The 25,950-nt window shown below is 38.5% G+C and overlaps 1 protein-coding gene across 2 annotated transcripts in view; it reads left to right on the top strand.

Moving 5' to 3' along the window:
* The window catches only part of LOC108965217 (ecdysone-induced protein 74EF), a 131,246-nt gene that overhangs the window by 79,066 nt on the left and 26,230 nt on the right, over window positions 1–25,950 (top strand). Inside the window, exon 1 of one of the 2 annotated variants that reach the window (XM_018927458.1) lies at window positions 22,729–25,258. The exons of the other annotated variant lie outside the window; for it this stretch is intronic. Within the exon in view, the coding sequence (XP_018783003.1) occupies window positions 24,097–25,258 (1,162 nt within the window). The 5' untranslated portion in view covers window positions 22,729–24,096. Of the gene's footprint in view, window positions 1–22,728; window positions 25,259–25,950 lie in introns of those variants that run through there. 2 annotated transcript variants of the gene reach the window in all.

Below are 25,950 nucleotides of genomic sequence, written 5' to 3'. Positions count from 1 at the left end.
CCAAATCCCTTTGTTGCTGGATAACGCTTAAAGTGGTTACCACCCGGGAACGGAATAGGCCTAAGTGCGTCCGCCTGCAGTCTGGCGCTCCAGCGTCTGTTAAGGGAGTTCGCTTAGGCGCTTCAAATAGTTAACTTCTAAAAAGTGGTAGTAATGATTTTTGTTTAAGGAAGCATATTTATTTATCATGGCCACACCCTAAAGGCAAATTACCATTAATAATAATCTTCTGGATTAAGGTGAGCTGTTGCTTATCATCATCTGTCTTTCTTAAAAGAAGTTTAAGGTTTTTTTTTAACAGATTTATAGAACCATTAGAAATAAGACAAACCTTAGTTCAGCGTTCTCTTATGAAAGCATTTGAACTTCAGTCAAGCATTTAAGTTCACAACTAAAAGTATTAGACGAGAATCTATTATGCAGAAGAAAAATGCGCGTAAAGAGCAAATCTACAACATGTCTGCCTGCATGCATACACCGAAGCAAAGCATTTTTAGAATGTGATTGTGCATCTGGCCTAGACCTAGAAAAGGAAATTTTGCTACCGTTGTTGTTGCTAAACACTTTTTTGATTCAACAATTCAGCGATTGTTGCGACTGTCGATGTGGTGGTTGTTGTTGTTGTTTCGGCTTGAGTTGTTGCTCTTTGCAATTGCAATGCAATTCATTATTTATTCTCCTTCCTCGCAATTCAAAAATATGCCTAAGAAAACATTAAATTTGCGCGAGCAAGCAAGTGAATATTAGGTGGACGCTTGGTCGGACGGACGGCGGCGGGTTGTTGGTGTGAGCTTCACTGCTTGTGCGACTGATTTGGCGCTGCACTTCATTAGTAATATGTGTGTGTTGTCGGCGCGGCAGCACAGGGTGTGCAAATATTAGCGTATTCTCGAACACTCGAACACTCGTAAATCCACTCGAACAAATAATTGATAAAGCGGCGACCTACCGCAACAAAAGCAATCGAAACTGAAAGTTTCTAGTAGACATCTAATTAAATGCACACAGTGCACTGGCACGATAGACACTCTTATCGCAATCTGTTGCTGTTTACAACCGATGTATGTCTTTACTAGAAATAATAAATGATTGGAGAGTGAGCCCAGGTTTTAGACGACTTACGACTAAAAGTTGTTGTAGACAAAATTCGAAACTCAATAAAAACACAGTATCGAAGGGCTTAAGTTTGCCTGTAACCGAATATTTTATACTTTCGCAATGTCCAAATAACACATATGTATATTAATTTTTTCCATTACTAAAATATACCCGAAACTTTGTCTAACCCTTTTCGGCACATTGGTAACAATTGTCTGCTAGACTTATGAAAATCGTTGAAAATAATATATGCTAACTGGGGCAATTCGTGGATTGATTTCATACTTTTTCGGCATGAAGCAATGATAGTATATATTATCATTTTCTCTCATCTGAGGCTATTGATTCCTTTACCTGGGGAGAGCTGTTTCGCATTCTCACTTTAGCTCGCTTTCAAACGGATGTTTTTTGGCTACCCAGAAGATAGTTGGTCTTAGACCGGAAGTCGTCAACTGCTGGAGCCATATGTAAAATAATTATTTCTGACCACTCCAAGTGAATGGCGCTCAGAGAAAAAGGAAAAACGAGTGGGGCATGGGAAACTAGGCTAAACCCTCCTAAGCAGTGTATACGCCAATAAAGAAGAAGAAGAATATATATAATATTATCAATTGTTATACATCTTCTTCTTCTTAATTTTGTTAAGATTTCTAACATTTTGTCCGATATATGCGGCATAAAGTCAACTGGCTCGAAAGTCCTTAGGTATACTAGGACAATGGGGGCTAGGGAAAATATTGATACTATGTAGCAATTGATACATGTCAGCAATATACTTAATCCCGTCTAACTCCCATATAATGGTTTCACTGGTGTGATAATTAGATGATGAGCGAGTCAATGCCCATCTTTGAGTGAAATTACATATCTCCGGACCTACTCGGCCGATTTCAACCAAATTCGATACAACACTTTATCATGACATTCCTATGTCATCGGGCTACAATCACGCCTACTTTCCATTGAACATCATTTAAAATTCCCCCCGGTTTTTTTCACTTTCCGTGAAACTTTTTACCGAATTTCGGTATACAACCTTTCAGATACATTGTTGAAACTCGGAAAGAATTGTCCTCGACTTTGATTCTCGACGCCAATTTCTATTAGGAACTTTTACCGAATTTCGGTTTACAACTTTCAGATACATTGTTGAAACTCGAAAAGAATTGTCCTCGATTTTGATTCTTGACGCTAGTTCCTATTAGAAACTTGTCAGATACTAGTTCATATGGAGAACCTTTTACCGAATTTTTGGTAGACAACGGTTGTCAAATATCTCCCTTCCGTTTTTTTTTTTTTTGTTCTTTATTCAATACTTTATAAAAAGTATTACAGAAATCGGATTTAGTTCAAACACGCGCCGTTTCGATAATCTGTTTTCACCTAGAGGGCAACTTCGAAATACCACCCTCGTAGAATCCCCCTCCTAATTTGCGAAAAACTCGGACAGCCACTTTTCACAAGCCTCTTTTGAGTTCCAATTTACACCTACAAGATCATTCGTCATTAACAGAAACAGGTAGTAGTCACTTGGCGCTATGTCCGGGTTATATGGTGGATGCGATAAAACCTCCCATCTGAGCTCCAGTAGCTTCTGACGGGTCATCAACGAAGTGTCTGGTCTGGCGTCGGCCCAGTGGAGCACTGCACCCTTGATGTTGGCCAATTTTGGAGGCGTCTGGTCGATCGCCTGCTTCCAGCGGTCCACTTGTTCGCAGTAGATGGTAGACTTAAGCGTCTGACCATATGGGAGCAGCTCATAGTGGATGATTCCCTTCCAATCTCACCAAACACACAGCAAAACCTTCCAAGCCGTCAATTCCAGCTTGGCGACTGTTTGGGACGATTCACCGACCTTCGACCACGACCGTTTTCGCTTGGTATTATCGTATGTGATCCAGTTTTCGTCGCCAGTCACTATCCGCTTCAAAAATGGGTCGAGTTCGTTCCGTCTCAGCAGGCGTTGATTCGGTACAGAAGGTTTTTTTTACGTCAAATCATGCGGCGGCCAAACATCAAGCTTTTTTTTGTGTATCCATATTTCTGTAGATGGTTTAAAATGATTTCGTGACTAACTCCCATCTTCTGGGCGATGTCACGAGATGTCACATGACGGTATAACTCAATGTTTTCCATGATTTGATCGGCATTCGTCGTCACAGGTTTTCCGCCGGCTAGCTTATCTTTGATGCCGCTCTGAATCGTGGAAGCCGTTCGTCCGCAGTTCGAAGTGATAGAGTACCATCCCCCAAAACACCATTGATCCCACGGAACGTTTCTCTAGCGGATTTGCCTTTAGCGAAGGAACTTTAAACTAGCGCGAATTTCGGCGTAAGTGAACTCCATGTTTACACGTGTTTACAGCGTCGTTTTGTAGGTTATGTCAAGACCTTTCAAAGTTGTATAGTATTGCCAGATACGAGCTCTGTAGCGCTTTATACATAGCCGCGAAATTCAAAAGACAAAAAGGCGGAAGGGAGATGTTTGACAACCTAATATAAGTTTTCAAAAATTAACGGGAATTTCATAAAATTTTTAATTAAAAAATAAAATAAATAAATAATTTTGAATTTAAAAATTACCTTCATTTTTTAGAGAATTTTTAATTTTAAAATTCCCGTTACTTTTTGAACACAGCCTGCACACCTAAAACGAAATTTTGAACCGCGCTGTAGCGTTCTTTAGCGGCCAGTGTCCAAAACATATGCCAATCGTTAAAGAGTTATAAAATGATGGATGTATTTAACATCGAAAAGCATTTTAAGCTTGCCTTCACATCAAACACAAAGCATAACACCTAATTCGCTAATATTTTCCTGATAGAAATACCCTCGGTGAATTCCACCACCATCCAACAACAGCCGACACGCACGCCAAATGCACCGTAAATGCAGCAGTGAATTTGTTATTTAAAATTCTGCAGCCTTGATCTCATTCGAACTTCCGAGTGCTACGACTGCAACGCAACAGAACACGGCGACACGAACGGTCACCCTGTATGCCGACCATGCGATGCAAGTCGACAATTTGTGATATTTTAGCATGCAAACCGTTTATTGGCCTGACGATGGCGTTGGCGCTAGTGCTGCCGGTTGAAGGGGAACGCTGTGGTGTGCACCATATTATGCGGGCATACACACCTTAACACGTCAACGCGCGCCAATATGCGCTGCCAGCCGCTGCGTAACTGCAGCAAATAAAAAGCAGCAAAACAACACAACAAGCTGCAAGAACGCACAATGAATGCGAAAAGCGCAAACGTCAATGCACAAGCACACAGCAGCAACAAGCAAGCAAAACCGAAAAATAAAACTAAAAGCGCTGCAAACTGAACGAAAATGTGCAATTGAAAAATGTTTTTCTATCGAGTGTAACATTAGAATGCACAAACATTGCATGGGTGGTGATGGCGGTGATCGGGGGCTGCGGCGCCGTCCACATAGAAAACTAAACGCACAAGCGGACGAACCAACATACTGTCAGACGAAGCGACGTGCGGACGAACGGACAGCTGGACGTGTCGACGAATGGAGGGTTAGCTGTTTTGTGTTGTGTTGCTATATGAGCGTAGGGGGGTGGGTGGTGGGTTTGGAAGGCCGTACGAAACGAGCAGTCGTTAGTCGTTTCGATGACTGCTTTGGCATGCACCGATAGCCCACTTACATATTAACAAATACACGCGCACACACACACACACACACACATATGTACATGAGCAATGCAAGCGTTTTACGTGCAACTGCTCGCCAGACCGACTAGCAGCTGGGGTGACTGTCGACGTTCGTCTAACGAAGCGGGACCGGCGGTGCAGACGGTGCGCATGTTGTCCATGTCCCCATTTGAGTCAAGTGACGTGCTATCTGTTGCCTTCTCTCAGAACTTTGACTCTATCAGTTGAATGTCGTCGCTGCTGCCGGCTACACCGATGACTGCTCCAAGTGGTGGCAAAGGCGGTGGTGACGGTGTTGCTGGTGCTGGCGCTGGCGCAGCAACGAGCTATGGTCGCGTCTAATGCCAATACCCCAAAGCACTGCCATTGCCATGCATTCATGCATTGGTGTTGTTGTTGTTGCAACTTGTTGTTTGTTATTCGAGTTGGTGTATGTGCGTATGCATGTTGTTGCATTTATTGCTTGCATTGTTTTTGTTGCTGTGATAATGCTTGCTATTGTATTTGTTGCAATTTGTTGTCACATTTTATGAATTCACTAGTAAGATCACTAATTGATCTCACTGTGCGGCGCGGCGGCTGGTGCGTCCCGCACGCCCTTCGGCAGTCCATTCAACCGCCTGCATATGTATTCTCTCCAATTATGCACTTACACATAGTATATGTATGTATGTATGTATGTGTGTTTGTGCAATAATAGTGTTTATGCACACACAAATCACCATATGCTTGTCGTTGTTGTCGTTGTTGCCGTCACTGCATGACATTCAGTGTCACTGTGTCTATTATTATTATTTTTATATTTTTATAGCTTTGCCACTTCTCCGCGTTTGCTGTAGTTTCACTGCATGCTTGCCACAAACAATATCGGCAACAGCAACTGCAACAGCAACAACAACAATAACAAAAGCACCACACATAACAGCGTATATTTTTGCCTGCATTGTTGCTTTTGCTATTTCTGTTGCTATTTCTAATAATCACACACGCACACATGCATGTTGTGTTGTGTTGTGCGCCTTGAAAATGAAAATGCAGCCAACAAACTTTACAATTTTTCAATTAATAGTAAATATCTACATACATATATGCATACATGGTTGAGTGTGTGTGTGTGTGTGTGTGCAAAAAGTCGATGGCTTAGACAAAACAGCCAGTGGAAACGCCTGACTGGTTGAATTTCTACTACGTTTCTCCTGCGAGACTCCCCACACCCAGCCCCAGCCATGGTAGTTAGTAGCTTGGACGGTTGGTTAGCTGCTTGACTGCTTGCTTTATTGCTTGGCTTGGTTGCATTTGCAAGATGTCCGCGTGTTGGGCACTTTCCCTCTCATTGCTTTCCATTTATATCGTGCTACTGCAAGTTTTTGCTCTGTGCTAAAACGCCAAGTAAGATGCTTACTGCCAAACGCAGTTTCAACTATGATAAGTATCTACACATATGTATGTATGTATGTATATATGGATATAATATCCACATATATGTATATATGTAATATAATTACTACATACTTATATGTATGTATGTATAGTACTACATACAAATTGTAGTTGTTGTAATGCGTATGAAGTTTTTTGGGGAAACTCGTCACCATATTTGTGTACGCGATGTTTCGTTGGAGGTTGCTCATACGCAGACGTGTCCCTCACATATTCTATTTAAGAGTTTTTATGAGTGAGTTATGTGTGAGCATCAAAAATCTCAAATCTTTATATTGTTAGAACTCAAAAATAGTTTGTTATGTCTATACATAAAAAACGTGTTACATAAAATATATATGTATATAAGCCGTGTTCATGAAAATAAATATGTGAAATAGAACTGCTGTTCACCTGTAGGTTTTAAATTGATAAATTCTATTATAGAAACCAATGTGAGATACAAAATGCTTTAAAAGTTATAAATTATTTATTTTTACATGACTTAAAAATTTGTTTGTGTTAACTTTTCTATTTTTTTTTAAGTATGAATGAGTAATAAAATAAATGCGCTAATTTATGATGTTCAGTGGAAAAGCAGTGTTAACAAAAAATGTAAAAAAATCAACAAAACGCATTAATTAACTACTCCTAATACTACCTGGTGTATCCTTTATTGTCTAATACAGCCTTGCACCTACAAGGTATGCAGTCGTCCAAGTCCTGGCAATGCTTAAGTGAAATCTGCGCCCATGCCTCTTGAACAACCGGCCAAAGCTTCGGCTTAGAAGACGGAGATTGCTTTGAAACAAAGCTTTTGACGTCTCCCCACAAGTTTTCTATGGGTTTTAGATCCGGGGATTGAAGCGGCCATTTTATCAAATCAATTTTTTCTTACCTACGCCAATTTTTAGCTAATTTGCTGGTGTGTTTCGCATCGTTATCCTGCTGGAATGTCTATTTTAAGGGTATATTCAAACTGGCATACGGCAGAATAAAATTCTTTATATATATAAAAAATTCTTTATATATATAACTCCACGAACACATTTTGATCCATGATTCCATCGATCATATGTATTGGGCCCCATAGGAAAAACCGGCTCATATCAAAATTTTAAAGCAAAATTTTACTATCTCGACCGTATAATTTGGAGTATGCTCTGTGTTTGGGGGTCGACGGATATACTGTCTAGAAGCTGCTCCACAAAACAAGGCAGTTTTGAACTTATGTGTCTAAAGGATATTGCACCATTTTGATATTGGCCTGTTCAAATGGCTTTCGGCAAACTCCAACCAGGCTTTGATATGTCTTTGACTAAGTAAGGACTCAATCAGCAGAAAAGTAGTAAGGCCTTATTTAGTTTTAGTCTACAGATTCGAGGAACATAACTTAATTTTTTCATGTTATTTACAATTTTCTTTCTCCAAGCGCTGGATTTTTTTTATATAAACAGCTATTGATGTGCAGGTCATTAGTAGGAAGAAGATAAAAATTAAATCCAAGCAAATGCCAAAAAATGCCAGAAAATGTATTTTCATACCAAAGCCTAACCTTTTTACCTCACGAAAAAATTGTTGTTTCAAAAACTATTAAATTCTTTCTTGTCAATCTTCTCAGTATTGAAGCCAACAAGTGTGACTGAAAAATTTGCTACTGATTAGTTAAAAATACGATATTGATAAATTCGAGTGTTGAGTGTTTGAATTTTTACATTCCCACAATTATATTACACATCGTCACCTGAAATGCAAAATAACGTAACAATATTTTCATAAATTTACAGTCGCATGAATGAAACACGAAATGAAATGGAACATGACTGAAAAAAAAATTTAATATTGGTTAAAACTGGTTCATATCTGAGCGCAGAACCTGAAAATATTGGAAATATGTAATATTATGTATGTAATTTGAAGTAGTGAATCGTAAGCAATAAGACACTAAATTTTGAATTTTTTGAGGATACGTTATTTTGCATTTCAGGTGACGATATACAATAGTAAAGAGTGTGAAGACAATTTGATTTTCCATATTCCATACATGCCACGTTCGCCTGCTTTGTTGAGTAAGTTAATAATTGACTCCTCGATGATTTGTCGTTTAGATAGTCTCTTTGTCGGAGTCTAATTGTGAAGTGGTGCCTTCTTTGGTTAGTTCATCTTGGCAGTTGCCAGGAACATCGCTTTGTAACCAATGGAACACAATCTTTGAAGAAACCCTAAGAGACCTTAGTAATGTAAAAGCGAGTTGGTTATCTGAACATATAAACAAAAGAAATCCTTGTTGTGGCTTACTCTTTGGCAGAACAATTTTTTTTTTTTTTTTTTTTGCTGTGATCTCCGTTTGAAAGCCACTACAGTGGTGTGGTAGGCGGAAGACGATTCTTGATTCTAGTTTATCAGAGAAGACACCACTCCTCACTCGGTTATCTAATTTTGAGCCATCGTATATATCATAAGCGTTTGTCTCTCCGCGAGCCTGGAAGGGAAGGGCAATACCCTTTCCTCTGTAGGACTTCGAAAATCTATGGTAATGGGGAAAAAGCGAAATTTTTAAATATCATAAAAAGCCGCTAGCTTAACAGAAAGCCCTTGTCTACCTCGTCCATGGAAGGGAACGGCAATATCCTCTTCTCTGGAATGGAAGGCAATATTGACCTATACCGTTGGCGTTGTTCTGAGAGCTCTACTGATACAAATACTGACTACTTTTTATGTGCTTTGCATAAGCCTTACCTCGTATTATTTCCGGTTATTGGCCAATACACCAATATACCGTAAATAATAATCGATCTCTCACGGCCGATAGCCCATGATGCTAGTGCTGCGTATTTTCTTAGTTTGTATAATAATTGTATTATTATGTAAGCTTTTATAAAATAAAATAAAAATAAAAAAAAATAATCGATCTTACCTTTGCTGTGTAGCGCCAGTGACACCTATTGGGGCCTCACGATTCTTTAACACTTGTAAAGTGTTGTAACTGCTTTTCTATCTTTCATTAGTCCCAAGTAGCCTGCCCTATACACTATTGTATGTCTGACATCAAATACAAGTTGTGGAATAACTTCTAGAGTTTATACGGCCCAAAGATTTATGTCGATTAATATGGTAGGCATAAGGTTTACGAACCTAACCGAAACCGCCACATCATCAGCGTGGGCTATGACATGTAATCCCTTCTTTTCTATTTTCACCAAAATGTTATTCATTGTTAAAACCCAGAGTGGTGGAAAGGTGATCCCCTAAGGGTGTACCTCTCAATGTTGAAATAATTGACTTTTAAGCATTTTCCCAAGAGACTAAGGGCTGGGCTGCCTACGTGCGCTCAGTTAGACCGTATGCTGGATGTTACTGAAGGCGCATTTTATATATTATTGGATAGAAACTCAGTGATCTGGTATACAGTTTTGGTTCTTAGAATTATTACCTTTTAACAGTGTGTGATGCTTTTCAGAAATTCGACAAAAAAGCTGACTAAAAGACTCAAAATTTAGACTTTCCTCGCTTAATTGCCTATATCAATATACTTTACAAAATCAAAGCAAATATGAATAAAAATTATATATACAAATATAGAAATGCATATGCTAAGGTCGTTAAGCGTTGATACAAAGTGCCATGAGTCAGAAATATACTTGTGTAGAAATGCAAAAACGGGTCAGCAGACCATCCTGATTTCAAGTGTGTCTAGTAAAATTAAATGAAAAGCCAATTTGAGTTATCAATAAGTGCATATGTATGTATCTGGTTTGTGCGCTGCATCTGTTGTCTGTGTGCAGTTTCATTGCAACTTTCCGAAGACCAACCAACTATCATCCGGCCGACTAGGCTAGCAGGCCGCTAAAAGTGTACGCGCTTGTTTATTGGTTGTTTCTGTTGCTGTTGTTGGATAGTTTTGCATTTCTATTTTCCAATAATTTCTCGAAAAAAATGTTTGCATCACTTTTAGTTTCGCTTTTTATATTGAAAGCAAAAGCAAAAAACAAAAACACTTTACGATTTCATGTGGAGTATTTGAGTGGCGGAGATTTTGTTGCTGGTAATGCTATTGTTTACAACTAACTAGCTAGCTTGCTTGCTGGCTTGTTGGCGATTTGGCTGATGACTCGCTGGCAGGTTTATGTTTTCCATTTCCACTTTGGTATGCGAGCGTGTGCGCGAAATTCACTTCACTTTCATTATGAAGCGATGCGATGCAACCGGTTGCAATTCTACTTTGGCGCTAACTGTCTGTTGCTAGTGCTGTTGTTGTTATTTCTGCTGTCTGGCTGCAGTTTTGTTGTACGTTGTAACAATTTCAATGCTACCACCATACTCCCCCCGCCCAACCACTATTAGTGCACACGCCACTCTGTTGGCATAGTCATCAGCAGCGTCATTGCCATATCTGGGCGGCGATGAGTCGCTAGGTTTTCATGCCATCATGCCATCATGCCACGTTAGCTTGTTACCAACAACAACAACACGAGCAACAGCAGCAACATAAACAACAATGATAATAACGTCGACAATCAGCAATGAAAAGTTGTTACACAGCAGCTCGGCAGCTCGGCACAGCACAGCAAAAGCAAAAATTCACTATCGCTATCACTTCAGCGCCTCTTTCGTCGCCTCAATCATCTTAGCTAATTTTCATGCAATTTTACTTTTATTGTGTATGCTCTTACCGCCGTTGCCGTTGCCATTGCTTGTGCGGCATTGTTGCTTTCGTTTTTCATATTCGTTGCATTGGACTCGAATCGCAAAACAGCAATGGCGACAGCTGCAACAACAACAACAATTGCAATAGCACAACGTTACAACGAAGCAAATGCTGCTGTTGCTGTTGCTATTGGTGTTGCTGCTGCAGCAGCAGAGAAAAACGAAAGTTTTCTAGTCCATAATGTAAATAGAAAGTGCAAGTGCAGTAACCAATTGAAGTCACAGTTAACCTATAAAAATAACTAGTCATTATGTACATATACATGCTTGTGTACTCGCATATCTGTACATGTAAATATGATATAAATGTATGCGGCTTGTGTTCGAATTGACTTTGCACATGCAGCTGGAGGCAGGCTCACACGGATGCGCACAGAAATGCCACTACGAACATGAGGGAAACTTTAGTTCACAACTAGCAGACCTGTGCAGCTCCGCTAACCGAAACAAGTTTAGCCATTAAAGCGTCTAACTCCTATTTCTCACTCCAAAAATGTATAAAAATGCATTTTTTATGGAATTTGTGTTTTTAAAAACTAAGATGTGGTAAAAACCAATTTATTTTTTAAATTTCATCAGGTCGAATGATATTAGGTAGGTAGAGTGGCTGTCTGACGACGCAGATAGAACTTTAAGTGCCCATTGTGATGCCAACGGAACTAAAGTCCCCTCACTTTATAGTCCCCACTGTGAACCACCCCGCGCTTCCGATGAGTTCACGTTTTATCCAGACTAGAAACTTCGAAAAACTCTCGACCCGCAGTTGCGATTCTTTTCCATTCTGTCTACGTTTGCCTGCCAAAGATTGATACCACCGAGTTTCAACTATATTTATAACATGTTTGTTGAATAAATATCTGCAAGTAGCCCAGAGACATATGACTTCCCTCTTTGCCGGAGTCTGATTGTAGCATATTGTCTGTTGTGGCTAGTTCACCCGACTCACAGTTACCAGAGATATCACTATGTCGTGGAACCCATTGCAGGTTTATCGTGAAATAGATTGTTAGATCCATTAAGTGATCAAGGCATTATTTCACTAGCTTTGATGAAACCATAAGAGAATTTAGTAGTTCCCTTCACTTTACTTGATCGTTCAATTGATTAAAGAGCATTGAAACAAAAATCCATACATAAGGCACCATTGACATTTTATCTATTAGATTACGTTAGTCTGATAGGCTAAAGAGCAACGCTTAGAACATTTTTGGTCCTTAACGTTGTAAAATGGAGAGCTGTTACGTAGTTCATGTGAAGTCATCTTTCAGGATGTCAGAGCTTGACGCGTATTTAAATAGGTTCTGCGGCCACACCAAAGGTACCTTCCAATGTCTCATACCGTGTGGTCACCAAATGCTTGAAGCGCCCTATTGTTTCCCACGTGTCTTGATTTTAACACTACCTGCACTCTTCTCAATCTATTAGTCCCACTATGCAGCCATATCTCGCCACCAGACTGTGATCATGAGAATTTAAATCAAGTTCATATAGTCCCCTTTATAAAGACTGAATTAAAACTTTTTGAAATTTTGATCCACCGCCTTGCACATGAATTTTGCAGTTTTGCATTCTTGACAATCATTCCTTCCCGTTTTGACCTTCTTTGCCATTCTCTTAAGATCGTAAAAAAGTCATTTTCAGATGTTAACCGCACACGACCGGAAACTCGTCCAGAGTAAAATTAAAGTCGCTTGTTTCTGTTCACATTCTTCACTACTGCAGTGCTTCCCCAGTCTCTTCTGCCTGATATGCGAAATGAGGTTAAAGCCTTGATAACTGCTTGGCTCTCCACGAAAATGTTTAACTCTGGAATTGCTTTTTGATTCTTTTGAGGCTAACATCACAGCATTCCTAATAGCAAAAACATCTGCTTGGAATACAAAGCAGTGATTCGTCAGCTTAAAAAAATTTACTTTGAATATTCTTTCCCAATTAAAAAATGAAAATATATGGTAGGTGTCTGCCAAAAGTCCTTGCAAAATTATTACTAATTGAAACACCGCCATTCGGACCCTTCGAGCTTAAAGCTTCCATTATGCCCAATGCAGCGCGTCGCTGAACTCTTTCCGTAGGCTTCCTTAATTCTGCCGAATTGACAGTCCTTAACCGGATTAAAATCTGAGTCGGGTCAGTTCCGGTTACGTAGACCCGACTCTCGTAGGAACGGAGCTAGCAGAATTGGTCGTTCTATGTGGCACCAGTGCGTGAGAGTGAGAGAGAAAGCTAATGCCGAGCATCTATCTAAACTTCATCGTTTTATAAGTTCCACAAAAAAATTATCACCGCGGTCCACTCAATTACATCAACACATATCTCAGGCAAGTCATTGAAATGCTGACAAGTCGACAGCCCTAGACATGTTAAAAAGTACGGGTCACTCCAGTTGCCTACACTCGACTTAATACCTCCGTCCATATAATAATTTCTGAATATCTGAACACGCAGTTTGCTGTTCTAGAGAATTAACTGATTTTGGATTTTCACGCATTTCCAAGAGACTATACACTTAAATTGCATTGATTTGAAGCGTTACTGTGGACTAAAATTGGCTTGATTAGTTAGATTTTCGGCAGACTTGTAGCTACATCTATTGAAATACCTTCGAACATGTCCTTGCACATAATTATATAAGTTTACATGAATTTACTGTTGACTGTTGCATTTTTTTCTTCTTTTTTTTTTGTTTTTTTTTTTTTGATGGTTTTTATTTTGCTTTCTCCAATTTCGCTGTGGTTTCTTTTAGCTTACAATCATATTTCAAAGGTCTTCTACGCAGACGGCAGTAAACAGTTTGCACAAGTGCTCGTACGTCTATAATATTCGAATAGGTTCGTAATGTGCACATAACTGTACGTACTAGTTCGGTTGGAATAGTGAGGTGAAGCGATTTTGGAAATAGTTGGGTATTTTTTACAGTTTATCTTACAGTTTACACAAGCAAATTTTGCTTTTGTTTTTATTTCGTGTCGGTGCCGGATGGCGGTCAACCGTTTGCGTTTGTTGTGGTAAAAACGGTTGCGAATTACCAAGCTCTACAAATTGCAAGTGGCAATGTCATTGGTAAATGCATAAGCGATAGTGAAGTGAAGTTACATTGGCATTGTCTTGTTGCAAAGCTGCAAAATCATCAAAAAATTAACCTTTGCTGAAAAATCAAATAATATAATGTTTTGGTTGAAGTTTTTTTATACCCTGAACGGAGTATATTAAGTTAGTCACCAAGAAAGTAACTTCGGAGACACTATAGTATATACTATATTGTGTATAAAAATGAGCAGCGTGACGAGCTGAGTTGATTTGGTAATATTCGTATGTTCGTCGGGCTGTATATTCGCGAGCTAGTGCTTCAGTGTTGAGTCTGAAATGTTGCATAAATCTTCTTCTTCCCTGGAACCTTCTCCTTTATCGGAACCGCCGATATCGGTTCACTTTATCGCATAGCTACCGTACAAACCGACGATCGAGTTCAAGTTCTTGTATGGAAAACTTTCGCAATTGAAGATATATCTTCATGAAGTTCGACGTAGATTATAGATCTAGACAAAACTGCAAAGTTTTAAGAAATTTTACAAATCGGATCACTATACCATATATCACTTGTACAAATGAACGATCCAAATCAAGTTATTTTATGGAAAATTTTTGTAATTGCAGAGAAATTTGGTGTGGATAATCACCAGAGGCTACGTTACTATATTTGAATTATTTTTCTACATCAGACTATTATATATCACATATACTGAACAATCAAAATCAAATTCTTGTATGAAAATATTTTTTATTTCTTCTAATATCTTCCAGAAATTAATCATGTTTTATTGACCAAGAGAAAGGGCGAAACTCATAATCACTGCGGACGCTCAGATCACGCCATTCGCTGTTGGTTTTAAAGAAAAAATCTGAATGTTCTCACTAAACTCATTTCTCTCTTAAAATTTTAAGGTGTTTCATGGGTTCCTTGGATAAAGAACAACCTTTTTTCAAAAATTTTTCATTTAAAAATATTAAATATTAGAATTAGAGAAAAACGCTTTAAAAGACAGCACACTTAGACAACCTAGGCTCGACCGCACGTGCTCTCAACGCTGTATCTCCGAAACTATTGCTCGGGTCTTCTTGGAAATTTATGATAATATTCGAGAGGTATTGTAAAATCGATTTTTTGAAACCCGTAAATCCATGTAACCCCTTAAAGTATTCAAACGACAGTCGAATGTGGAATCGGCAATAAAATGTAAACCCAACAAACAATACTTTCATTTAAGAAACATTTGTGATTGCATTCGGGGATTCTCAATACGTCTCTACTTCTTCCAAAATATTCCGTACATATGCAGTATATACATACATATGGAATTAATAGCACTCTATTGTTTTCTAAAATACAGTTTCGAGCAGCAAATTGTTGGGAATATCAAAAAATTGTACAGTTGTCAATATCGTCTGACCTTTACTGAGTTCTTTCTAATGACTTTGGCTGCATTCTATTTTTTGTTTTTTGTTTTGCATCTGTCGACAAGTATATTTCGTAAAAGTATATTTACATAAAAATATTTGCCGACACGATAGAAAGAGAACTACGCGTGTGTTATATCGTAACAGGTCATTCACTGCTGAATGTTGTCTCGTTCATGACTCACTTATATAATTTCTTCACAAATCTAAACACCCAAAATACGAGTCAAAAAATTGTCGTATTCGTCGACTGTATACATACATACATATGTAGGTGTGTGTAAAAATGTGTTTACTACAAACTTGTAAATACGAGTTCGTATGTGTACGAACGAACAAAGTCGAGCGCAGCCAAGCCAATAAAGTTTAGTTAAGACGTTCAACCGGAAAGGAATCGGGGAATGAGTAGGAGATGTCTGTCTGTTAACTAACGTCTACACAAACAATTCTACACCAGAGCAACATATGCATGTATGTACTTATATTTCCATTCTAACTTGTGTTTGCATGTAAACATGAAAATCGAAAGCTACAACCCTGTGCACGCTTACGAATATGATACATTCAAGCATTTTAAAAACGGTTAGGTACTACGAAATAGTATCACACTGGAATTAGGATGACGGATTTGAATGTTAAGGGGTTAGGTGGGTTTGAAACTTTCCAAAAATCGATATTTTTTTTTTTTGTTTACTTTATTAAGTTCTGCAATACCTCTAGAATATTTTTCTAAATTTTAAAGTTGATCTGAGTAATAATTTCGGAGATACAGCCTTGAGAACTTGTGCGCTCGTGGCTAACTGCGCTAAGTGCTCTGTCTTTAAACGTGTTTTTCTCGAAACTGTGTTTTTGTAGTCGATGGACACGATTTCTCGAAAAGTTATCGATCGATTTAGTTCCTATTGTACACGTTTTTAAAATAATATTATCTAGTTATTGAACGAACGATTTCTTCTTGTTTCATTACAACTTTTTTTTCACCAAAAAATGGCGGAAATTTGACCAAAAATTAGATTTTTTGATCAAAGTCTGAGAAAAGAAGGAACATTTTAATATTTTTTTATTTCCTACGCTCAAAAACGAGATTTAGATATGTACTAACAGAATATGCTTAGTTTTTTAATTTTGTAAGAACCAATAATAAGTTATGCTGTCCACGGCGAGAGCACTTTTTTGTGAGACACCCAGGGAAATGAGGTCTCAACGGCKGAATTTTCAACATTTTTGTATCGAAATTTCAGGAGATATTGTTCGAATATGTACCTTTGATATAACATATTATATTTTTCAAATATATGATTGCTTATAATCAAAAACAAAACGTAAAAATACCTTTATTCTGTACCTCTGAAACCCACCTAGCCCCTTAAATCGGCGTAATCTGTTTATAGGAGGCTTTGATGCTTAAAATCGGGGAGCAAACCTATAAATATGGAAAATAAATCCAAATAAGAATATATAGATTTAAGAATATTGATATTTATCTAGCAATAGTGTGATCTATATTTATACCCTGAATAGTTTATGTATATTAGTTTTGCCACGAAGTTTGTAATACAAAGCGGGAAACGTCAGAGATAGTTGATTTAGTTAGTTGTTAGTTGTTAGTTGTCTGCCGGGACCTCTGTCTGTATATAAGGGAGATCAGTTTTTGAGTTGAATCCCTGAAATGTTGCATGCGACCTTTTCTCCACAAGAAGTTGCTCATTTGTCAGAACCGCCGATACAAACTCGCTTAATATTAATAAATATTAAGTTCTTGTATGGAAAGCTATTTCACAAAATATCTTCACGTAATTTGGCATGGATTGTTGTTCAAGGCAACAATATATAAATATTCTCCGAAGAAGATCTTCCATAAATATCGAGAAACCTTCATGAAATTTGGACATATTATTGTACAAGACAACGCTACATATATTCGGGAAATATTTGAGATCGGACAACTAAATCATATATAAACGGAATTATTTTTAAAGGGTATTCTAGCTTCGGTGAAACTAAACTGAGCTTAACGTCGTTTCTTTTTATATTCATAGTTTTGAAAAGGATCGTCAGATTCTAACGGCTCAATATATAAAATTTGAATTTTCTGTAGAGGATATGATTTTTATTTGTATATATTTGCCTCTATATACAAGTGCATAACATACACGATCATCCCTTTCCCAAACAATAGTATTTATCGGGGTCGCTGGTTCATTGATGGTCATCTGTCTGTCACCCTAGATCTGTTCAACTCTCTGCATTTTATTTTATGCTTTATATTTCGTATTTCGGCATTTACACGACTGCAACAAAGGAAGTTGAACTAGTCAATCGCCATTTCCCTTTCCTTTGCTTGTCAGTATATATGTATGTATGTATATATGTGAGTACATATGTATTGCATTATTTCCTATAATATTTAGCTATGCACTGGTGAGCGGGAAATATCCTTATCGCGCCACCAATGTTCGAGAGAACACCCAATTCGCATTGGAACCGCTCAGACCAGCCAAATCACAAATGAAAATATACTATACAAATGGATGTAAATATGTATACATTTGTAGCCAACTGCAGGCGTTTTTGTCGATGAGGCCGCAACAAAAGGGAGGGTAAGAAAGAGAGAACATTGCGTGTTTGAAAGGCGAACTAATCTCTACTCGGGCGCTAGTCACTCGTTAACGGAAAGTGAAAATTTTCGCAATGCTTCTGCCGTCTCCGTCGTCGGTCTGCGCTGGCGCAATGATGCAGCAACAGCATAGACTGCGGAGCTTAGACGTAAAGACACACTTACATACATACCCCGAATATGCCGCACTTGCTAGTGTAGTGTAGATGGTATAGCACTGCAAAACTGGTAATTACAGCAATAACATCGTCATCCTCATACACAGCAGTTGATCAAAGTACATACATACGTACATATATACATACATGTGTATGTAATGAAAGGGGTACCCTGTAAAATGCAAATAATAGGAGAAAGGCGAGTACGTAGTGTAATTCAGGCGCCCTAAAATGTTTGTTGTTTTACATTATTGGGAGACTTAAGTAGGTAGATATGTCACGGGATAACTTTGCCGCTATGCCCCTCCTAGCACGCGCTTATTACGACAGGCCAGCACCAAAAATGAGAACAGGAACTCTAGAATTGAGAGGAATGCCAGTTGAACCAACTGCAGCACTAAATTGCTAATGTCAGGAGCTTTCAACGACACAATAACCTCAGCAATATTTTATTATATTTTTATCCTGTATATTAAGTTTATCACGATGTTTGTAAAACCCAGATTGAAACATTGGAGGACCTATTATATACCTGTGTATACAGATTTAAGCCGATTTCCCTTCGACTGCTCGTCTGTTTGTATATAAGCGAACTAGTCCCTCAGGTTTTGACATATAGCTCTAACATTGGACGCATATCCTTTTATCTTCAAGTAACTACTCATTTGTCGGAACCGCCGAACGCCAGATCATATATGTTTCCCAACAAACTGAACGACCAGACGAATATTCTTGAATGAAAAACTTTTTGATTTGATGAGATATCTTAACAAAATCTTATATTAATTGTGATCCATGTCAATGCTGTTAGGTTAATATGCTATGTCAATAAGCATATGCCAGTTTGGTTATTTGCGATACGAGAGGAGTTCACTTGCTAAGTCCAATATGAGTAGGATGCCTGGGCCTTGACGCGTATTTTAACAGATTCTGGCGGCTCACTATCGAGACCTCCTCTAGTGTATCATACTGTGGTGGCAATAGATGCTTACAGCGTAGTCTTAACAATGCGGGACAAGTACACAAGAGATGCTGCAATGTTTCCCTGCTGCCCTGCTCTAGACCTTTCCTGCAGTTTTCGCTATCTGTCAACCCCATCTTGCAGGCGTGTGGTGTCACCAAGTTATCACTGTAATCTCCGAAGAAGTTGTTCAGAACGAACGACTATACCATATGTCATACAAGCCGAACGATCAAAATTAAGTTTCTTTATTTGTGAAGGGTATTCTAGTATATAAGGCTTGGTCCCACTCCAAATTGTCATCCTCAAGCATCTTCCAGCAACGGATCGTACCTTATTGCCAAATCTTACAAAAAAGTAGTGATATATGGTCATTTGTCACTATTTTCTAATTATATATAGAAATGCAGTTATCCTTAGGTAAATTATACTCTTTCTGCACTAATCCTTTACGCAGCGCAATGCACGCAACATTTCCTAAAATTTTCCTTTGGGTGTGGAATCGGCGCATTATTTCCGAGTGCATAAACCAAACTTCCGCCTCTACTTGAAATGTAGCCGGTTGTTGCATGTTCTGCTGAACCTGTGCCCAAAGTGCATGTGCACCTCCGCTGTCCACCCTTTCGAGTGCTGTGCACTTCACACACCCATCTAGCATGTAATCGGATGAAGTGGCAGCAATAATGAACCAACAAATACACAAAAGTTCTTTATACATATGTATGTAAGTAAGTGAGTGTTAGTCGACAAGTACATGCATATATATTCGCATTTGTTTACACACAAATGCAAAATCATTTAAATATAAAATACCAAGCGCTGAGGTGCATATGGATGTACTATGTATATATGTATGTACATAGAAGTCGTTTAAAGTGGCTTCAGCGCAGTGGGTCTGGGTCGCTATAGTGGCACTGCCGCCTTGCGTTGTGCGCTTGCGACTTCGTTGATGTTGTCGGTTTTTTCTAAATAAGCATATATGTGAGTATTTTGCTTGATGTTTGTGTGCGCATGTGTGTGGCTAACGTCGTTGTCGACGACGACTGACGGTGACAGATATGGCATGCATTCAAATAAATTTCAAGCTTTGAAACCAATAAAAAAAACAAGGAACAGCAGCCAACAACGACGACGAACGGCAAGAGCGCAGCGTAAGACACAAATTTGCACTTGTACTCTGATGTTTAGCGGATGTATTGCCCCCTGCGCTCTTCGTAGCTCCAATTCATGGTTTCCTCCTCTCACATATGTATTTCTCCATGCTCATTGTGTGTGAAGGATCCCCCTCCCCCCATTTTTTTATTATGAGAGTTCTCTCTCACAAGAAATTATGACTTTTCTCTATCACGCTCTCCGAAATTCTCAATATCAGCTGTCGTTGTTGAACAGTGGTACAATTGATAAAAGCATTAAAATAAATGCATTGTTTTATTCTAACTTCGTTTATCAGATAATATACATAAGAGCCGTGAAGCTTATGTTTTTAAATTTAAGGATGCATCGAAGTAAATGGTGAAAGCACATGTTGTAACTAAATAAAATACTTTATTATGAGTTTTTGCTTTATAATCTTCGAGTTGATAATCTATTTTTAAGGCTTAACAATAATCTGCAATAATGCGAAGATCCCATCAACCTTAATACCTTTATTCCATGGTTGATTTTGCCCAGCAGGTGTTTTTCCACCTTTTTCGAAGTCTAACGGCAGGTGTATGTAAACTAGTTGGGTCAAACGACTTGAATCGCCTAGATGGATTTTGTAGTTTGTAGATCCCGACCGCTCTCTCTGGTGCTTATAATAATTTTCTAAATTTTCCGAAAATTTATTCAGATGAATACGTATATAGTCTATTTTGATACTCATATTTGTCATGGAATCTTAAATTTTATAAGGATATTTTGCAACATTTCTATATAAATTGGTGCTTTTATTGTGATCTAGAAAAATTTCACTATCAACATTAAACTTTTCCAAGTTTCAGTTTCTGAAAGAGTCATAAATTAGATAAAATCTGTATTTTCCATTAACCGTCGTACTTGAGGATTAACAAGTATTAAAACACAACCTTTACAAACCAAGCGTCGGAAATTTTCTAGAAATATAATTAAAACAATATTTTTCCAAATCAACATCCTCTATCACTTCCACTGGTAGATTGTACCGATTTCTATAAATTTGGCGACATCGTTTCTGAGAGCAAGCATATTGTTTTCGAAACCCAAAGGGAGGTTTTCATTGAGTAACACTGGACATTTTGACGGCAACGAGACTGAGAGTAGGAATAACGCGTTGACTAGAAAAACGATTTTTACCCACATTAATATTATAAAGAAGTATAATTTGATTATTTGAATTTAATAGGCCCCGAAACTGCTTGATGGATTTGAAAAATGCATTAAAGAGAAACTGTCATCCTTTAGCATGCGAATTTTAACCGAATCTGCGGCCTCATTATCGATACCTCCTCTAGTGTATCATATTTTGGAGGCACCACATGCTTACAGCGTAGTCTTGCCAATGTGGGATAAGTGCATAAGAGATGCTACATTGTTTCCTTGGTGCCCTGCTTTAGACATTTCCTGCAAACTTCTCGATCTTCGCCTCATGTTCCTACAGTGTCTTCTATCGAGTGCCAGTATTAGTCCTTATCAAATATTAATCTGTTCATATTGTAGACTGATTCAATGCTTTTATATTATTTTATGAAGTATATGATTCGTATATTCCATTTGAAAGATTCATATGTATGTATATATGGATTCCTCTTCACCTAAGTGCGTTCATAAGTGTTAATTGGCTAGTTTGTTAATAATTTTGGCAAGTTTTATGAATTTCGCATTTTACAGCGACTATGTCCACTGTATGCGAATTTGTTTGCGGTGCTCCCCATTTACTCATCAAATTCTCCAACATTCAAACTCTTACCCCGCTCTCGCCACAAATATGCAAACCCACATTTATCCCTGTATGTATGATTGTCGCTACTTCAGCGTAGCTACAGCATTTGTTGAGAATTCTGATCGGGGTTTGCTTGCAATACACATACCCACACACATGAAAACCACAATTGACGGCATGGCTCTCGCCTGGCGCTCAACTAACGCTACGAAAATGCATGCTTGCTTGTGAGACTGGTGGAGCGCGCTAATACGAGTATGTCTAGACGTTACCGTGTTAGCAATAAATATAGGTATGCACGAGTATGTTTCTATATTTTAGTTATTCACACATGTGTGTGTGTGTGTATGCATGTAGATACATATACGCGTATATATGTATATTTATGCTCGTGCAAATCGGAAAGCTTCGTCGTTGCTGCTGGCGCTGTCGTTGGCGTCGTCAGCGTCATCGTCGTCATCATCCCCAACACATGTGTATTGTTGCTGTTGTTGTTAACTGAAATGCGACTGCGTCTATATGTGCCACAGTGTATACACGAAGTGTTTCCTTTGCGCTGTGTTGCTGTTGGTGTGTTGTCGTTGCCGTTGCTGCTTTTCTGTTGCTGTTTTCGTTGTCGTTGTCGTCGTCGGTGAATCGTAGCAGTTGCTTGCTTGCTGCTCGCTAGCTACAGCGTTTTGTTACTTCGACTGTAATCGACTTAGAGTTTAAACTACAATTTCAGTTTCGCTGATACCGTAAGAGATAACCGACGTTTGCGTTCGACATAATAATAATAACAGAAAAATTGCAATACGCGTATGGTTGGTATCTCAACAAACCAAGTCAAGCAAACTAAACTGAACTGAACTATTTGCAATATTCGCTATTTGCGATATACAATAAATACATACATATATATACTATACTTATATGAGTCTTTAAAACTAGTTGTATTTGTATATGCACATGTGAAATGAAAATGAGTTTTGTTTGAAATTAAAGAATCGTGTGTCTGTGCTTTCTCGTCTGTTTGTTTGTTGCGGATTCTATGAATGCCCGGATGCACTGTCGCGGAAATAAAAGTGACCTATAGCATGTTGCTCAGGTGTAGCTGAAACGTTTAGTTCTGTATAAAGTGTCTAGCTCAGTTCTCGCGTTAATTCAATACTACGTAAGAACTTCGGCTACCATCATTGTGTGCATTCTCTAGTTGGTGGTGTGCATCCTTGCCAATTAGACGGCGCCAGCTGGACAAAAGAAGCTGCTGGTAAAGTAGTGTGTAATTAATAGCAACCAACTGAGACATGCATGCCGTGCAAAAGCAAGCAATTTGGATTAGCGATCGAGAAAGAATGCAACAATTTTTACCTTAAGTGTTACATATATTTTGTACATATGTACATATAATATGCTTTAAAATGTGACAATTCCACTTACGTATATGTATAATTTAACCTCGAAAATGAAATTTGGCATTGCTAAAAAATTCTAAAACGTAAACAGGCATAATTTTGCAGCATCATACGTCCTATCCAAATGTACAAAACTAACAAAATACCTCAAAAATTGTAAATGTTGACAACGCTCAGGTACAAAAATTTGCAGAAGCAGTAACAACAGTGACACACACAAGTGCAACACAAATTTTAAAGTAACATAATTCATTGAGAATTCATAAACGAAAATGTGAAGATGTTAAATTGTCTTAAATTATGCTTAAAAACACACACAAACAAAAAAAAATAAAATAACATTTAGAAACTGTTAACGTTAAGTGAGCGCTACTAAGTATTTAAAAAAACCTTAACGTCAAAAATAAAAAAATAAAAAACACAACTCAAAATATATAAGCTGGGGTGCAGTGTTTTCCCTCACAAAAATATATTAGTTAGCAGACAGCAACATAACTTCCGAACGGTGCTTAAGCGCGAATTTTGTCTGCGGAGCAACAACACCACAACGAATTCATTGCATTCAATGGAAAAATTGTTTAGAAAACTAGAGAACAACATCACAGCAGAAAAAGCAGAAACCCGTTAACTATTAGAAAACGAAATTGTAGTAAGAAAAGTAAAGAATTGTTAACGAAATACACTGCTAGTGAAGCGCTGTTTAAAAACAAGTTTCATAATGATTATGGTGCAACATCTGGTCACAGCCAACGCAGCGCATACGCTCGTCAGCCAGGCAGCATTATCCTCGGCGGGGTCTCCATCGCCCATACTAACATCACCACCACCATCTGCGCACACAGTATCCTCCTCAGTGTCGTCGCTATCATCGTCAGCATCGCTAGCGTCGTCGAATGCATTGTCTTCGCCGACACGTTCACCCTCACCGGTGGCGCTGTCCCAACAAAGTGTTTCCCCATTGGCATCGCCCACCAACACCGCCAACACAAACTTAACCGCTAGTACAAGAAGCAGCTCGAATGATGAGAAATTATTAAACTGCTGCATTCCACCTGCATCGAAACAGGACAAGGAGGTCGGTAGCTTTGTACGCAATGAGCAAACTTGGCGCTCGCCCAGCAACAGCAGCAGCAGGGACCAAATCTTAATACGTGCCATAGAATCACATAAGTCCACAACAACAACAACTACGCAAATGAGGGAAGAAAGTCCACTGCACGAATCAACATCACCTGCCACCAATGAGAACAACGATAGCAATGTTTCCACTGCATCCAGTCCGCAGGCTTCACCGCCATTAGTTGGCAGCGTCGAATCTACTACCGAAAGCAATAGGCGGCTATTTAGTTGTCCCGAGAAATTTACGGTTCTTTACAATCATTTACGCCAACATAAATATTCCAGCAACACAAGTGTGGGGGGCACGTCAGCCGCATACGAGCATAACCGTCATAGTAATTCGCCAGCGGCTAAAGAGCGTGAAACTTTCGGTGAGTTGGGTCAGCAGGTGCGTCGCACGGTAATCACAAGCAAGTGTCAAAGTGATGAGGAAGCTTTGACAAGGCGTGCCTGTGATACGCCCGAGTGTAGAAAAAGCTTAAAAGCAATAGATGCGATGCAGGAGGAGGATGACGATGAGAATATCGTGGCGGAAGAGGATGGCATAGCCTCCATGGATAATTATAGCGAGGAGGAGGAAGAGGATGATACTGATTGTCCATTGGATCTTTCGGTAAATGCAACAACGCTACGCAATCGCGATCGTACGTACTCGGAAACGGAATCGGAAGATTCGGGTTCTGGTGTAACGGAAGGCGAGCATGCTCAACTTAAGGCAGAACAAAGATCGGCATACAAGAAGAATTTAATGAAGCGATACTGTAAGTGCAAAAAAGTGGTCATCAAATATTGGTTTAAGGACTTTTATATATGTAATTTCGAGTTATATGTATGCATGGGTAGGAATATAATATTAAGCTTGCAGACCATATATTCAACAACCATGTTGAATACAAAATACCCGTATTAACAAAATACCACTAATGATTGATAATAGAATAGGTTTTTATGGTAACAAAAGGTCCCTCTCTAATTTCAATAAGCCCATGTAAAATATAAAATCCCCTTTTATGGTATATATGTAAAATGCACAACGAAAAACATCTTCGCTTGACTATTGGCCAGTAGAGAGAAGGATCGGTTAGATCAGCTGATGTGGTGACCTTCGCAATTTTTAATATGAAATTGTTGCAAAATATGCCTTGTAATTAGGCACTAACGGTGGTAGTCTAACAAAAATATTTGTCTAGTGATATATGTATATATGCCAAAGTATAAAGCCTTACACACTAGAAGTAAGTTTCCTGGCGTGAAAATTTGTTAAAGAAACGTCAGTTTAATTGACTCGAACCAGTCAACTATATCGAAAATACTTCTAAATTATAAATTTTATAAAAAAAATTTTATCTTTGATTAGGAAATCATATTATTGTTAATGGTTATAAATAACTTCAAGTCAGTGTAACGATTTTTTTAATTAAAAATTTTGGATTTTAAATTTGATTTGCAACTT

Source organism: Bactrocera latifrons, unplaced genomic scaffold (genome assembly GCF_001853355.1).
Source record: "Bactrocera latifrons isolate USDA-ARS-PBARC rearing strain unplaced genomic scaffold, ASM185335v1 scaffold_1, whole genome shotgun sequence".
In the NCBI taxonomy this organism is placed as follows: domain Eukaryota; kingdom Metazoa; phylum Arthropoda; class Insecta; order Diptera; family Tephritidae; genus Bactrocera; species Bactrocera latifrons.
This window is presented reverse-complemented; position numbering and strand designations above follow the sequence as displayed.